General features: G+C 34.2%; 1 protein-coding gene across 28 annotated transcripts in view; it reads right to left on the reverse strand.

Moving 5' to 3' along the window:
* The window catches only part of PLEKHA5 (pleckstrin homology domain containing A5), a 168,230-nt gene that overhangs the window by 38,583 nt on the left and 112,875 nt on the right, over positions 1–16,772 (reverse strand). For all 28 annotated transcript variants that reach the window (XR_011089709.1, XR_011089714.1, XM_068659453.1 and 25 more), the window contains 5 exons: positions 15,372–15,472; positions 14,357–14,472; positions 6,559–7,026; positions 2,031–2,499; positions 332–415 (listed from right to left, as the gene is read on the reverse strand). Coding sequence is in view for 26 of the 28 variants with exons in the window: in XM_068659453.1 (XP_068515554.1) it covers positions 332–415; positions 2,031–2,499; positions 6,559–7,026; positions 14,357–14,472; positions 15,372–15,472 (1,238 nt within the window). In the remaining 2 variants the exon portion in view is untranslated. The remainder of the gene's footprint in view (positions 1–331; positions 416–2,030; positions 2,500–6,558; positions 7,027–14,356; positions 14,473–15,371; positions 15,473–16,772) is intronic.

Raw genomic sequence — 16,772 nt, forward strand, 5'->3', positions numbered from 1 at the left:
AGAATTTTCTTAGTAAGTATTGGAGAAGTAAGTATTCTGTGATACATCACTGAAATTCCTGAGAGGGTGGGATATATCAAAGATGATTACAGAAATCCTTATTTCTGAAAGAAAATCTGGACTTAGTGACTACAGAATATTAGAATTCAACTTAAACACAGAGAACTTCTTTACTTGTTTAAAAAAAAATCCACCAATTAAAATAAAGTTTTCATTTAATGTAAACTCTGAATAGACTAAGATTTCAGTGTTGCCTCTTCATACTTAAAGAATTATTCTTTAACTAAAGAAAGAAGATAAAAATGATGTACCAAATAAAAATACAACTCACTGTTTTGCCTTGGAGGCTCTGAGGAGTAACAGGCTGTAAACTCAGACCTGCTGGCATTGACCTTCTCTCAGGCACAAAGACATGCTGTACAAAAACAAAATCGCACAGTATGACCCATAGTTATCTAGAGACTGAGCAACTATTCAATGTGAAAAAAAAAAAATAATTAAGTCATCTTCATGCTCATGACTTCATGCTCTCTCCTGACCTACCATCCACGACACTTCAGTAGGCTACCTCTATGTTTTAGAAATACCTGATTTCATTGTTCATATATAGTTAACAGCTATCTCATAGTTGTTGCCCTACTGATAAGCCCACGTAAACAACAGCAATCTTAGTTTTTCACTTATCATTGAAAGATGTTTAAAAACTTAAGATCTTTACATAGGTGAGGTGGTTTAAATCTTAAGTTTATTCTACTGATTTTAAACTGTCTCCTAATCACCTACCTCTTAAAATCAAGTTAGTGTTTTTAAGTTAATGGGAAAGGCTAGTTATGTAACTAAAAAAAATACAAACAACTGACGGGCATGAAAAAATGAAGAAAAACAGGAGTCTTGTGTAAAAGACGCTAAATATGAAATGAAATACTAATAGGAAGCATTACAGATGGTAAAAAATATCAGAAAGCAAAACATGGCTGAAACGACAAATAAGCACATACTCTGTATCACTGATTATAGTGATATTTCTCAGATTTGCGAGAAGAATTGATTGCTAAATTTCTAGTGCAGTTGAGACTTAAAGGACGCCAAAACAAAAAGACTCCTCTGTTTATTATGGAACTAAATTTTTTTCAAAAAGAAGAATTAATAAATAACTGTACAATGTTTAAGCTGCTTTAAAATGAAGTTAAAGATTTTTTGCCTGCATCAGCAGACACTCCAAACTATAAGGATACCTGAGCTAAAGATTCAGGAAAAAGCTTCAGGAGCATTTTACACAGTCAACTCTAGGAAACCACATTCTAATTTTATATTAAACTTAAAGAACAATTCTTTTGTAATGAACTCCAGTCTCTTTAAAAACATGCATAACACAAGCATGACAGATAGAGCAGAGCCACAGACATTGGCACTCAGGTTTACAATTTTTAGTCTCTCTTCCACTGATGAGGACTAGCCAAGTTATGCTAGTCAGGGGGTAAGGTTTTATGCAAATGGTCTGATCTTCTTTAGTGATTTCCCTAAGAACTCCAAGGCATCAAAAGAAACTCTTACACTCAGTTTTCCATTGGAACCCAAGGCAGCCGAAGTTGTGGCTGAAGAATAGACTAGTAATATATGGAAAGAAATGTGGGACTTTCAGTCCTCTTGGAGTTCCAATTAGAGAAGCTAGAAGGAAAAAAAAGATGTCTGTACATACAAAAAATGTATTATATTCAGAACAAACTATTCTGAATAATTCACCTACTGTCTCCTTTTCTTCCTTTTAGAGAAGTGTAGTATCACAGACAGTAATCTTAGGACATGCTTTGCCCAGCATGTTGAAAAATTATTATTATTATTACTAGTTTCTTATAACCATTAGATTTTTAAGTGCTTTTTAAAATCACACCTTTCTCCATGAAAACAGCAATACAATTTAATCTTCATTGCAATCAAATATGACAGTTCAACATGAGCTCTAGAGTAACTGTACACTTTCTAATAGAAATACTTGTAAATATGTTTGACTATTTAAATAAGTATTTTACCTTAGTATGATGCACCCTATGTCTTCGATCAATAGTGACATCTCCTCTTTGCACCGGTGAAGACACTTCTGACCTGTAGGTGCGCTGTGGGGAATATCCTTGGAAACCAGCTATTGAACCATGGGAAGGTGAGGTGGGAATTGAATGCATTGTCTGATCAGAAATATTAATCATAGTTTTTGGGCTACTTAAAGTACTGTGTCTAGTAAGAGTTGTTTGCTTATTGTAAAACTGGCGTTGCTGCCACTCATAGAGCTGCCACATTGTGTCGTCACGCATCGACCTTCGTTTTTCCTCTGCTGTTACTGCTCCCATGGTTCTGTCGTAAGTTGAAGGTGTTACACTACAGATGCTTTCTGGCCTTGCTTTGCTGTTTCGTGGCAGTGTTCTGTAGCCTTCTGGGTACCGTGGTAAAACTTGAGGTCGATGGCTTGGCATATTCCTTGGTAATGTCTGATAGGAGATTATGCTGAAACACAAATTTTCTTTTTATTAGTGGACAGTGTTAATATTATGGCAATATCAAGTCATTCAATACAGATGAGGTTTATCTACCTATTACCTTTTTTGAGTACTGAAAGTGTCATTTTAAAAACATGCAAAAAATCAAGATGATTAAAGGATCACCTATCTTGATTGAATGCACTGTAGCAGCTGAAACTGGATCCCATCTCTGATGAAATACTTAACTAAATTCAAATGTCATCTTTTTACCAGTTTAATAGTCTAGTGATGACAATTATAGATCAAATCTATTCTATATGCTAGATAGGTCCATTTTTTTTACGCTTATAATTTCTGTACTGTTCCAAATATAAACCCCTCTTAAATGTTCATTTTCAAAAGTGAGAAATTTTCCTGTTGCTTATCTAATAAAGCCTAAAGCAATTACTATGGATATTAAATACTCATTTTTAACAGAGTAAGAGAAAATAGCTGTAATTGTCAGAGGACAGAATTGAGGTCATAAACACAAATAAGGATTCATTCAATCCTTATCTAAAATTCTGATAAGTACAACTTAAAGCCATTTTCTGCTGATTGCATCTGTGACAGATACTTGCCTAAAGACAATGAAATGATCTCAGATTGGACACGATGCAGCCATCAGAGGGCAGCAGCTTCCAGCTACACCCTGGCAAGCCTACTTCAAACTGAAACCCTGGTACTACAAGGCAATAGGATCTGAAGTCAGTTCTGTGTGACTTCTGTGCCACAAGCACATTAAAGAAATGATGTAGGGCAAAAGGCAAAATAAAACAACATTATGTATGTTAGGTACTTATGAAATAACTTAAGGCAATTGATGATGGTAAAAAAACACTTTTCATTGAAAATAGCTAAACTGAGTATTTATAATCACCTGTATCATTTTGTTGATGAAAGCTGATACAAAAAGCTTTACATGCAAAGTCTGCTACAGTTTCTGAAGCTTTCCAAGAATTACTGAAGTATTATCTCCATTCTGTAGGTTGGGCAGCTTTCTAATATCACAGAAAATTTACAAAAAAGGGAAAACGGATTCTCAATCCTGCTCTTTTGTTGCAGAACCTACCTAAATGCCTCTACATTTCTTCACACAATGTATTATTAATGATAAGGGTTTTTCTCCATCTCCATACTAGAAAAAAGCAACCAGGACACTTCTAAGTTCAATTTCAAACTTTCAAAAATACAATTTTAGCTGTTCACAAACGGGTGTGGCAAAGTCTGATATGTTCCTGCAGATGGCTAGTAGCTAGATATGCTTCAGTCAGTGAAGCTCCTCTTCTATTTTATTAAGGGCACAGTAATCCTGCTGGATTCTTTAAATATCCGAGACAACCTGAAGAAAAGCTGCCCGAAGTTCTTAATACACAAAGACTGCAATTTAAAGTCTACATGCAATCAATTACGTGTATTCTGGAACATTTAGGAAGGTGACATATCCATCATTTATTACCAAATGAACAGAACTGTAAGAAGTCTGACCACCTCAATATTAAACCTTGGTTTACATTGTTTGATTAAAAAAACTACAATTGATTCACCAATGTCCTCTAGATACTTGCAGAAACAACCTTCCAGTCAAATCCAAAACTGGAGAGTATTGCAGCTTGCCTGGCATGCAAAATGACTTTCACAGTCAATCAGGCAGTCATGCAGACCATGAGGTTGCAAAATATTTCTGCAAACACCATCATAAATAGCTCACTACTTATGATGAGGTTTACATGGGCAAGGTGAGGAGATGGAGGTTAAACCCTGGATTAGCAACAACAAAACAACACATGTGATACCATGCAACCTCTCCTCTGTATTTTTCACTTTTCAGGAAGACTACTCACTTTTCACCAAAGGTGTGTTTTGTTTTGTTTTGTTTTGGGTGGAGGAAAATTAACCCTATCCTAGCTGAAACCAGGATATTTACTCATGACTGGCTTGTTCAAAATTCATTCCATAAAATAATACTAAGTAGAATGATTTTGTCTTTAATAAAACAAACAGGGTTTGTCCTCCTTACAGCATCGGTTCTCTTTCAAAACTATGTCTAGATCCATGGAAGTGGCAGATAACTTCAAGAATTAAAACATGTTACCATCATTCCCATTAATTTCTGAGGCAGTCAAATTACCAAGTAGACAGCCTATTCTGAAAAATCAGTAGTTTTACAGTGAACCCTCTTCATTCCAGACTGAGGATAGCTATCAGCTCTTATTTTGTACATAATTATTTAATTGAACCTCTCTTTGCTAACACTTTAGTACTATTAAAGTCCTAATTTTTGTTTTTTCGCAGATTCAGTTTGGTCCTTCATGATTTCTCTGAACGCAGAGTTATTAGAAAGCATTTTTGTTACAAGTCAGCAACTTCACCCCATAAAGTCAAGACTACTTTTCTCAAAAAACGAAGTAATGAGTTTAGCAGGTCTTACCACAGCCTAATTATTCCCTCACCCCGAACTTTAATATAAACTGGAGCTTCTTCCTACTCTCAGTCACCAGCTACAGTTGTACTTAAATTTCTGTCTCCAGACAGAATCTGACAAAAACAAAACCAAAAAAAACCCGCACATTTTGAACACACCACTAAGCATTCCAGTAATTATTCAAGGCCACTTCCACACAAAAGTAAAGAAGACACCACGAGGTCAATTCTTTTTCAGCTGCTAGCTTTATGTAGAGTTACAGTTCAAAGTAGCTTGTGCTATCACTGCCAACCTTAAAGCAACAAGTGTTCTCTATAATCAAGAATAAAATATTGCTAATTAGTAGCATATTGTTAACAGTACTTCCTAGTACAATGAAATCAAATTTAGGGTTTTATGCTTGCTCACAACTGAAAAATGGCACAGCTATTCAAATCTCTATGGTTCAGATGCAAGTTTTAAAGTCCAATTTAAAAAAATTTAATTGCATCATAGAACTTTCTCAGTTCTAATTATATAAGCATGCATATGAAATAAATGTTAGGTTGTGCAAGTCACTCTCTGTAGTGCAAATTTCAAACCTGATCAAGCTACTTATGTTGAGTACTTCATGAAACAACGCATTAACAATCCCTAATTATATTTAATGAAGGAGTAAATGCAGTGGGGAAAGTTTGAACCAATTTTGGCAAGTGTAGGTCAACCTAATGTAAAATTTTTGCTGTTTTGCAAAAACTGAAAAAAAAAACCAACCCCCATATTTTGACATTTGAGGAAAACAGATTTTCTGAACTTGGTTCTATTTGAAGCTCTAGTTCCCAGATCTTCAAAATATCTTCTGTGATACCATCTCCATTATTTCTAATCTAATGTAGCATTATTATTTTTTAATACTTTATTTCTAGAGCTTCCTGTTTGTAAGGCAGCCACAAAGCAGCGTCCCTATACTTCTGTCAGAGAGAAATTGCCATCAGCACAAAATTCAATATTGTCAGTCACTCACATGCAATTTTAAATGTTCAAGAATAAGCATTGGAGCTCAATATTAAAACTGGAAGGTATTTAATTTCACAAGGAACAAATTGCTAGGCATCAAGTTAGTTAGACTTCTATGACTTACTCCTACATAAAGCTTCTGTCTCTCTGATTAAAACCTGTTTAAAGTTTAAAAAATGCATGGAATATATTTAAGATTTTCAGATAAATATTAGTATAATAATTTGTAAATAAAAACACTGTAGACAGGGCACTTTCAAGAACAGACTTTAAGAAGGATTTTTTTTTTAATTTATTTTTTTCAATTTCTTTCTGCTAGGACAGAGATATTTCTAACACCCCAAAGGGGTATCTGGCCATTTGTATTTATTATTAATAGTTTAATAGTTTATTATTAATAGTTTAATAGCTTAATAATTCAATGTTAATAAAAGACAAACAAGAAATCTGTTCTGAGTGGGCACTTTGGTCCTTCTTACAGAGCACAGCATATTATTTACTTACATAATAGGGACCGAAACATAACATAACTAGCCAGGATAGAAGTTTAAATATTATTTGGTAGAAAGACTACTTTAAAAAAACAAACAAACAAACAAACAAAAAAAACCACTTAGCACTTACCCTCTTGCTTCTTCCTCTTGCCCTTTTCCTCTTTGTATTTTAATCCACTGTTCCAACTGCAGCATTGAATTAGTTCTCTGCATAACTCGTTCAGACTCCATATGTGACTGAATTGCATTGTGCTGCCCTCCATCTCCAGCATCTGCCAGGACAACTCCAATGGCTTTATTCTCAGACCCATTTAAATGAACTGGTCTAAAGTGTCCAGCCTGAACTGTGCTTATGGGTAGAGTCCTGTATTCTGATCCCAAAGGATTTAGCTTTACACTGTTAATTTTCGTTAATGGTTTATCTTGCCCAACTTTCTGAAATCCATATTTTTCAGCTTCCAAAGCTTTCTTCTCTTCATTTTTGTTCGCTTCTTTGTTTTTCTGGTTATTCTGTGCCTCTGGCTTAATTAGCACCCGATGGTTTGAAACATTATTGGCCTCTCGAGGTGGTGTATTTTCAGTGGTTAACTTCTCAACTCTACAAAGGAGAATATATGACATGTTATAATATCAACAAAACATTCATTAAAAATAATAATATTAATAATTAAAAAGTGAATCCCTTTCCTGTATACCAGGGTTTTTCTGGTGGTCACTATCCATATATTTTAAACTAATATCTTGTCTTTGAGAAAAAAGTCCAGGACATGTTTTCCCAATCATCACTGGTAACTTCCTTCCCTCCATCCCCCAGATTCTTTTTCTTTGCTGTTTTAAAAACATTTGTAACATAGTTTTGTTTGTTTGTTTTACAGCCAGCTTTATATTAATCCCCTTTCACAAAACATGCACTAAAAAAGAGGAAATAAAGGAAGAGTCTGAAAAGTATACGTTCAATTCCCAGAGGGCTGGACATTTAAACAGTAAAAATATTCAGTAGTTATTCAAAGCTTCCAGATGTCAACAGCCTTAAATTCAGACTATTTTTACGTCCATCTTTAAAAATGGTAGCAGATTACACTGTTGACTAGCTTGTGATTCACAATACCACTGCATTTAACATATAACGATATCCTTTAAAGAAAACAAACAACTTTTCATGGTCACTCACATCAATTAGGTTTCTCTGGTATGCTATCACTTCAGCTGTCATATATTTTAAGGAAAATAACTGTGGCTTCCCTAATTTTAGGGGAGAAGACAGCTGCTGACTAAGGGAACTGCACCACAAAAACAATGGTATTTTTAAACAGCTACTGCTTTACAGTACTTACACAAGTAGTCAATGCACATAATTTTATTAACTAATGTTTCAAAAATGTCGAGAAACTGCATCTTTTTCAGCATAAAGACATGATCTTAACATCCAGCTCTGATAGAAACATTTTTTATTTCCACTTACCAGAAAAACAAAACAAAACAAAAAAGTTGAAACATATTGATCAACATTTTTGGGTATGAGATGAAAGGTGAAGAAAAAAATGTTTTAAATGTATATCTCTTTATAAAATGAAACTAAGAACAAAGCTATTTTAAGACGGTGTCAAACTAATCTTTCAGACTGCATGTTTTGGCAACGTTATTCGTCTTTACAGTTTTGTCCAGTTCAAGTGCCTCATCCATTTGCAGAGAGGCCATCACATATATTTAATTGACCAACAGCAAATGAATGACTACTCCACTGAAAAGTGCTCTAGTTCCAGATAAATACAATCACAACAGTAAGCATTTTTGTTTACCCAATTCTTGAACATAAGGCGAAAATGTATAACAAGTCCATATAGCTTAAAAAATGTGTTGGGGAAGTGAACTGCAAACAAGCCAAGTACTTGAGACATAACTCTAGTATATGTATAAAGGAGCTAAGACTGTAAGGTCCTTATGTTACCTGCTGTTAATGAAGTTGGATACTTAATTTTAGATGCATCTCCCATTATCAGTGTACTCTTGCTATGAATTCTCAGTGATACAAAGGGAATCAAGAACTCATCTTGATAACTACACCATTTCAAACAAACAGCAAGACACTGATGTCTGCTGCATATGGTACATGAGTTAGTGTGTGAAATGCACATGTACTTTGTGTGCATTTCATACTGTGATACTTCACATGTGTATATGAGATGTGATTTTCTGGGCATTTCTGACACAGCTGTGATGATCCCAATGTCTCCTAGGTATTTCACTACAGTATGAAAGTCCTATAAAATTAGTTCTATTAATGTAAGCAGCTCAAAACAGTCTTTTTAAAAAAATATTATTTTCTTCCAGTGATTATTCCTGAGCTGCTGACACAGAAGTGTGTATACATCAAGTGTATTGCAAACAAAAATATTCACATCAATGACCTAAAACATATATCTCTGGCTACTTGTATCAGCATTATTTTTAAACACTATTTTTTTTTTCTTGAACAACATTATTAAATGAAAAGGCTAGACGCATCTGGTGCTTTTTCATAGCATAAAGGGGAGGCTAAAATTTCAGCCAACAATAGCTTTTAGAGGAAAAAAACCCTTGATGTAGAACCAGTTTTTACGTAGATGTATACCTAAACCATATTTTCTATAGTTTCCAAGTATCAGCAAAGAAATACTATGCTAATCTCCTGCTATGCTTTAAAAGTGATTTTTTTTTTCCCCCAAAAAAACTTTAGAGTGTTGTCAAGACCCAAACATTTCTGACAAGGTTCCTCCTTAAGGATATTTGAAGAACAGGATCACCTCCTTATTCCACCTCAAAACTGTACTACTTAGTGATTTAACGTTAGATAAAGGAACTTCCCAAGAAAAAAAGTGAATTAAAAATGCCATGTCCTGCAATTATCAAGCCAAAAGGGATAATAAAATTTAATCTTTTAGCCAGCACTCAATAGTTTGCAAATAAATTCTAAGTAATACTTTGGGAATAATCCCAAATACAGGTAATATTATATGTAGCGTGCCTTAATCTACCCCCTTACATAACACTTTATATCAATCTGCCTCAATGTGCTTTACTGTAGAGAAGCAGTAGACATTTTATGGATGGAGAAACTGTGGTGCAGACAGAGTATGGCATCCCTCAGGACACTCATCAGATAGGTGGCAAAGTCAAGGCTTAGCATAGTGTTCTATCCATGTTATCATACTTCTCACTGGAGATCTTAATTTAAAAAGCAATGAAAAAAGAAAACCACATAATTGTTTTTCCATGCTACCTATGTGCTTTATCACTTGTTACTATGGTTATATGCAGCAGAGCCAAGCATTTCTATTTGACATCCTTTCTGATGGTGCAGTGGCTGAACGACTGACGTTCAAATCGATAAAAATAGACTTTTGGGCTCACCTTCAACTTTGTGCATCAGATCAGTCAAATCAGTGTGAGCAAGAGATCTCTTTCAATAGCAAATTTTCCAAGAGGGAAAGAATTATCAGAAACTAGCATGTAAATCTAAGAAATATAAATCCATATTTATTCGTCTCCATTTTAGTATCCGCCTCTCAAAGACATTTAACAAGACTCATGGGATATTCCAGAAGGATAACAGAGGAAAAGAGAGAATGAGCATCAAATACATGTGTTTTGGCTTATAAATTGCATTCAGTATAGATTTCTACTAGAAAATATGTATGGAACAGTAACACAGGAGAAGTACTAATTTTAGCTCTTACAAACAAATCTAAAAGAATAAAATGGATGGGAGGGCTATGTAATCAATTATCAGATGGACATGAGGACTGCAAATGTACCAAAGCCAGCTAGAGGCACTTAAAAACAAAAAGCCATGTTTTTCTAACAGAGCACTGTCAGTGAACCCCCACTGTGGATGCTGTTATGCTAACAAGTGCTTTTTTGGCATCTTTGCTTATTCTGTTCAGGGAGAATAACTACTAGGAGAAAAAAAAACAACAGTTCTTAGTACATGCTGCATCATTCAGAAGAATGAATGAGGGCTCTAGAAGCTGACAGAGTACAGGAAAATCATGCTCAAACCTAAGAGTGTAAAGAAATCAGCATTTAGAGTAAAATGATGGTTGATGGACATCAGCATCCACAAGCACAAGCAAACAATCAGTAATCAGACAACTTGACTGGGGTCTGCAGTGTTACAACATTGAATGAATAAAATGTTCTGCTAATCCAGAGAGGTTGTTTGAGGCTGTATTTTGAGTGATAAGCTTAAGTAGTTCCTCACTGATTACAGTATTTGTTGCTAACGATTTTGATAAGTTCCTCAGTACATTATTAAAATTGAATTTACTGCTTAAGTTAAAAAAAAAAAAAAGTGTAGTAAGGAAGAATTACAGTCAATAGGACTAATTTGTAATTGTCCTTTCCCACAGTTATACGTCATAAGGGAGTTTTTCTACTGCAAGTTTCAGTTTCAGATCAATTCTAAAAGAAATGGTTGTATTTTTGTCACCTCATTTCTATATTATGTTGCTCATTATATGTGGAAAGAAATAATTTTTTATGGCAAACCATGCAAAAGAAACCCACAAGTTATTTAAAATATTTGTTTTATCTTTCTTTCCCCCTCTAAGAAAATCACAGGCTCAGAAAAAAATCAAGACAGATTCTAGCTCTGAAGTTATTTCAACCTGAAACATGCCATTTGACAAACTCTTGTGTTTAAGTGGTCAGAGTACCATAAGCATGGAAGTCCCCTAACTTCTAGATTAAAAGAGCTATACCTATAACAATTCTGATTTATTACTGGGAAATTTATATTAACAAGCACAGAAGAGTTCCTCGATGTCAATTTGCATAAATATTTAAGAAAGTAAGCTCCTAACAACTCCAGCAATTGTATCATAAGTAACTTGGTCTGTTAGAAAACTGTATTCAATATAATGACAGAACCTCTATGAAAGATAGAATTGAGAAACAAAGGCACTAGCTGATTTTTTCTTCAACACAAATCATTTATTCTTAAAGCTACTTGCATGCCAAACTCTATTTTACTTAGAGATGAGGTAATATGATACTTAATACTTAACAGAATTGTACAGTATTTCTTCTGGATAAGATCATTTCCTGCTACATGGTTAATTTTAAGAATTGGATTGATAGCCAAAAGATGGATTCTTTAGAAACAGATGTCTGAGGGATTTTTTCCTTATTATAGCTAACAGACATGAAAGTTTTTAGAGACTTCAATAGTTTTGAAATGTGTTCTCTCTCAAGTAATTATTTCAAGACTACTAGCAAATTTTTCAAATAGGTCAAATTTCTTCTGTTCATTTTTTTCCTTCCTGAATTAAAACAACAGGATAGTGTTACAGAGATGCTTTTTGTGTTTCTGTCACTTGTTTTGTCTGTCAGTAAGCCCATTCATCTTGATAACCAGGCAGGAAACTTCAGATTTTGCTGCTGAGTGCTTTTCTACTAGTTCCATGTACTACAGTGATTCACCAGGGACTAAGATAAGCAGCTGAAGCAATGTAAGTCAGATAGCAGGAGCATGTAGCTGGATGAAAATCATTAGATAAGTTCAGCTACACTGGGAATCCCCCCCATTTGCCTATACACTATCAAACAGGCAGACATCAGTGCTGGAATAGGCACTGCAGCTGAAAGAAGAAGATAGGTGCGTGACCAAATGTTTGTGGAGGCTGGAATACCCTTAATTGCAATGGACTGCACATTGGTTATTATAAAGCAATCATGGAACCGCAGCCTAGGAAGAATGACGATCACATAAAGCTGGACCAAAACACCAGCACAAGATTACTATGCATCTTGATAGGCTCTACGGCAGGAAACATGACTGGACAGCTACATTACAAACCAATAAAAAAGTGAATGTTTACATCAACAAAACTTGTGATTGCTTATGTTCAAACAAATACCACAAGTAATACTGTAGCATTTGTCCATATATTTGAATTCACTAAGCATGTTCTATACAACATACAGAACTATTACATAAGACTACAAAGACACTTATTAAAGAGGTTCTGTTAGAGATGTACCTTTTTCCAATTATTTTTTTCTACTATACAGATGGGCTTTCACATGTTCAATCTTACATTGCTACATACCTCAAATGAAGGATCTTTCATGGGTTTAGAAAGATTCAAAATGACCCACTTTAGTATTACTACCCCTACAGAGTGTTTATATAATCAAGACTTTTTTTTTTTTTTTTTTTAAGTTCAGTGGGTCTGATTTGGGTTAACCATTTCTCTGTCTATAAGCTACCACAGCTATCTGCAAAACATTTGCAATGAAAGCCAATCCAGAGTTTTAAATTAAATGTATTATTCACTAAGTGAAATGAGATATTTTGTTAAGGTAATCAAATTGCTTTAAATGCAATCTCTTTTAAGAGCTCTAAATTGAGAAGTTAAAAGGTGAAAATGCTATTATCAAAAAAGTATCAACGTTTGCATTCTTATCTCACTCTTGCTCATCCCTTCCCCACATCATCTATTGTTCCCAAACAAGAGGGGGGGTTACAGGAGTCGAAGAATAAAACATGTTTATATACAGTATGAAACCTTACATCAATTTTATAACAGTAATCAGACCTACCATTCCTCATTTCTAAAAGCTGAAATCTTTTATTTTCAACAATTTGGGAACAATAAACAAGATAGCTGACAGACTGAAGCATGTGTTATTTTTTTCTGAACTATAGAGAACAATGTGATTCCTATTAATCTACTTCACTATGCTATCCAATGTTAAGAACAAAATACTTCATACGATCTCCACCTATTCAAAGAATATTACAGTAGACAGCTAAGATTTCAACCTTTTGTTTAAGATTTGTTACTAAAAGATTGCACAGGCACCAATTTGGAACTGTTACTTGTTTACTTTTATCTGTCTGAAAGTCCCACAAATTGATGTAAAGAAAAGCTTCATTATATTTGACCGAGAATCTCTCAAAACATTAAAACATCTAAGATTAGAAGTATCTAATCATTCTGCATCCCATTTAATACTTCTGTCAGCACCATATCAGAACACAGGATACAGAAATGACACAAATGAGTTAAATAAAGTTTAATGTGCTCACTCAAACAAAAAAAAGGTACCTTTTCTGTCTTTAGCATCTATGTCTATGGAATTTTATTTTATTTTTTAACTAAAGAGTTCTTAGCATTGCTGCCACTTATTTAACTCCAACATGGCAGGAACCAGCAGACTGCAGAAGTAGATCAACTGACAGCAGCTATCAGCAACAATTTCTATGCCATCAATAATGAGGAGCTTTTACATTTTGTATTGACGAGGTTTCCATTATAAATGCCATGGAGCTGACCCAAGGGACCACAGTCAGGGAGAAAATGATTTTTACTGGATAGCCAGCAGCAGGTAATATTCCATTTCTGAGAACACAGGGCTTTCAGTGATGACTCACTTTTTATTGTCAACACATGGGTACATAAAAGAAAAGGCTCCAGATCAGGTAAGTGTAATTTTAATGTTTGCTTAACAATATAAAAGAATGTGCAGACTCACAGATGCACCTGTTTAATTTGGCCAGAACCTACAACTGTGAATTTGACACTTAACACAGGTTTTAGCCAAAGACTACCACCATTTGAGCTACTGTTGCTCTTCAGTCAGGAGGGCAGAGCACATCAAACACATCTGCGCATAGTACTTGCCATTGTACTCCTGATGCCCCTGGCTAAAGGAACTAGTCTTCCCCCCCCCCCCCCCCCCCTTTGCATTCAAGGCATCCATATTTGGAACATAATTCCAAAACTGTATCCAATATTGTTAAATTAGCAGGGAGTCTTCAATACAAGGAGAAATTATCTCAGACAACTGATGTTCTATTTTAAGGTACACCCTTTCATTTAAATAAGTCAAAGTAAACACGTGAAAGAAGTACATTGTTCTACTGTTTTATCAGTCCACATTACCTTTTCACAGGCTCTGTCTGCACAAGTGCTGCATCTGTCATGGCTTTCATCCACAACTCCATTTCCTTTCCTGTATCTGTGCAGAAATAATACGTCCTCATGTTTGGATGAGCTGCCTGATTGGAAATGACATGGTCATTGCAATTAAAATATAAGATTCTGTAAAAGAAAAGAGGCAAATAATGTTATTATATATTTGCTGTAATTTCTTCTGTAATAAAATTTCTGAAAATAATATCAGAAAAAATACCAGAAGAAATACTTGTTATATTTCTTTTTCACTCCATTCATATCTCCAAAACAGCATCATACAATTTTCAATCATAGCCGTCTCTATATTAACATACCTGTGATAAAAGATCCTTAATTTTTCATTCTATTAAAAACAGCCTCAATTAATCATTAATGTAAGTTAATATAGTTAATTAACATGAATAAGACTGGCATAGATTTTTGCCATCCTAATGATACAGTATGTTTTAATTTGGACTTACCACAGTAAATGATGTGCTGTTTAGCAGGTCAAATGAAGAACCAAAATGAGCTCATAAAACACAAAAGAGTGAAGAGAGAACATTTAGTGGAGTGAGTTATATCATGATTATAAAGATTAACTATGAAACATCAGTCATAATAAAAAGTTTAAGTGATAATAAAACCTTATTTTTATGTAAAGTTACCTTGTACCTAAATAACTACAAAACTTTCATTAGTGGCTAAGTCTAGCGATGGTCGTAGTTTACAATTCTAAAACATCACACAGCATTTAAGAGCAATGAACTAGAAATAAAGGACTAGCTGTATGCGATACTTATCCATTTTCTTATTCTAGTAATAATGTCTGTATTTACATCAGACTAAATACTTGAATACTCTGCTACTGTATTATGCAAAAGTTAATCTCAGAAGCTGTTTGTCAATCCTATTTTGCATCATAACTCAGTAAAACGAGTTCTCATCACTAGGTTATTGTGTTATCAGAGAAAATTAAACACCCCAAAAATCATTCCCTTACCTTAAAGGCATATTTGCGGTTAATATGGTCCTCAGGAGAAAGCACAGATATCTGAAAACTAGGTAGAAGTATGCTACCTAGTATTCCTTCTTCTTTCTCATCTGTGAATATACATATTTTTTTATTAGAGAAACAAAATATTTTGATATATAATACTCATATTCAATCACTTAACTGAAACTCTGTATTTAACAGTACATGATCTGTAACAAGATTTTACCTTGGAGAAAAATACATTAAAGAATCACAAAGCCAGATCCATTTGTTACGTAGGTATCTGTATAGTCTCATAAGTGTGTAGGCCCACAATAGTAATTGTGCAGTCTGTCTCTGCCAGCTCATGCCACATAATACATATCACACAAACATATACACTCCCCAAAGCCTGCTCAGCACACCAAAATCTAGGCCATCAGAATATGGCCATCTTTATGCTCTTCCATCTTGGAGGAAAAAGTCAAAAAAACACCTCCTGAAATTGCCAATTCTGTAAAAGCTAAAGTATCTCAGCTACTTTGTAGCAAGCAACATGAGTAGCATTAACTAGAGTTTTTCTGTGAATCATTGTTTACCTACAGAAGACTTCAAAACTGAAAAACAGAAGGAAGTTAAGACTAATTCAGTAACAATATCTGCAATCTGCTGTTTGCTTAGTAAAAAATTTGCACATCCTTTTAACTGTTCACTTATATCAGGCATATGAAGACGGGAGATTGTTATAATTCTCAGGAACAGTTAACACTCAATTACATTTGATTTGTCAGAACAGATGTGTCAGACCGCTTACAAAAAACAAGCAAAAAACCACCCTTTTCACTGAACCCTATTTTACATACAATTAAAAAAACTTATAAATAATAACTTGACATTTTAACTGGAAACCACAACCAGCTGTCAAATCCAATTATGATTTAATAGAAGAATAATTGGATACAATTCTCAAAGTCATTCTTAATTTTATTTCAGACACAGAACTTCTATTCACAACCAGAATCTTAAGATATGGCCATATAATGCTTGTCTTAGTTGAAGACACTGCCCACAATAAATGACTATATATCCATGAAATTAAGACCAAATTTAGATATTCCGAAGTTTCAAGCATAGAAAATTAATACTGCTACAATTAAAAGAATTGTAGGAAAATACATGTAAGCAGAACAAAAGGACTACCTTATATGTGGATTTACAAATCTTTCTTGTTCTGATATGATCTACGTACTAAATTCTGAAAAGCCATAGCTTTCTTCTGTTATCCAGAATTGTAAAGCTCTGTTCAGCTATACTAGCATCACACAAGATGTTGGATGTAAAAATTAAGCTGTCTTGCATAGGTATTTAATTGAACTTAATATAAAAACATTTTGTATAAGATAAAGATACGAAGGGAGGACTTTCAGG

The sequence above is a fragment of the Anas acuta genome, chromosome 1 (genome assembly GCF_963932015.1).
Source record: "Anas acuta chromosome 1, bAnaAcu1.1, whole genome shotgun sequence".
NCBI lineage: Eukaryota > Metazoa > Chordata > Aves > Anseriformes > Anatidae > Anas > Anas acuta.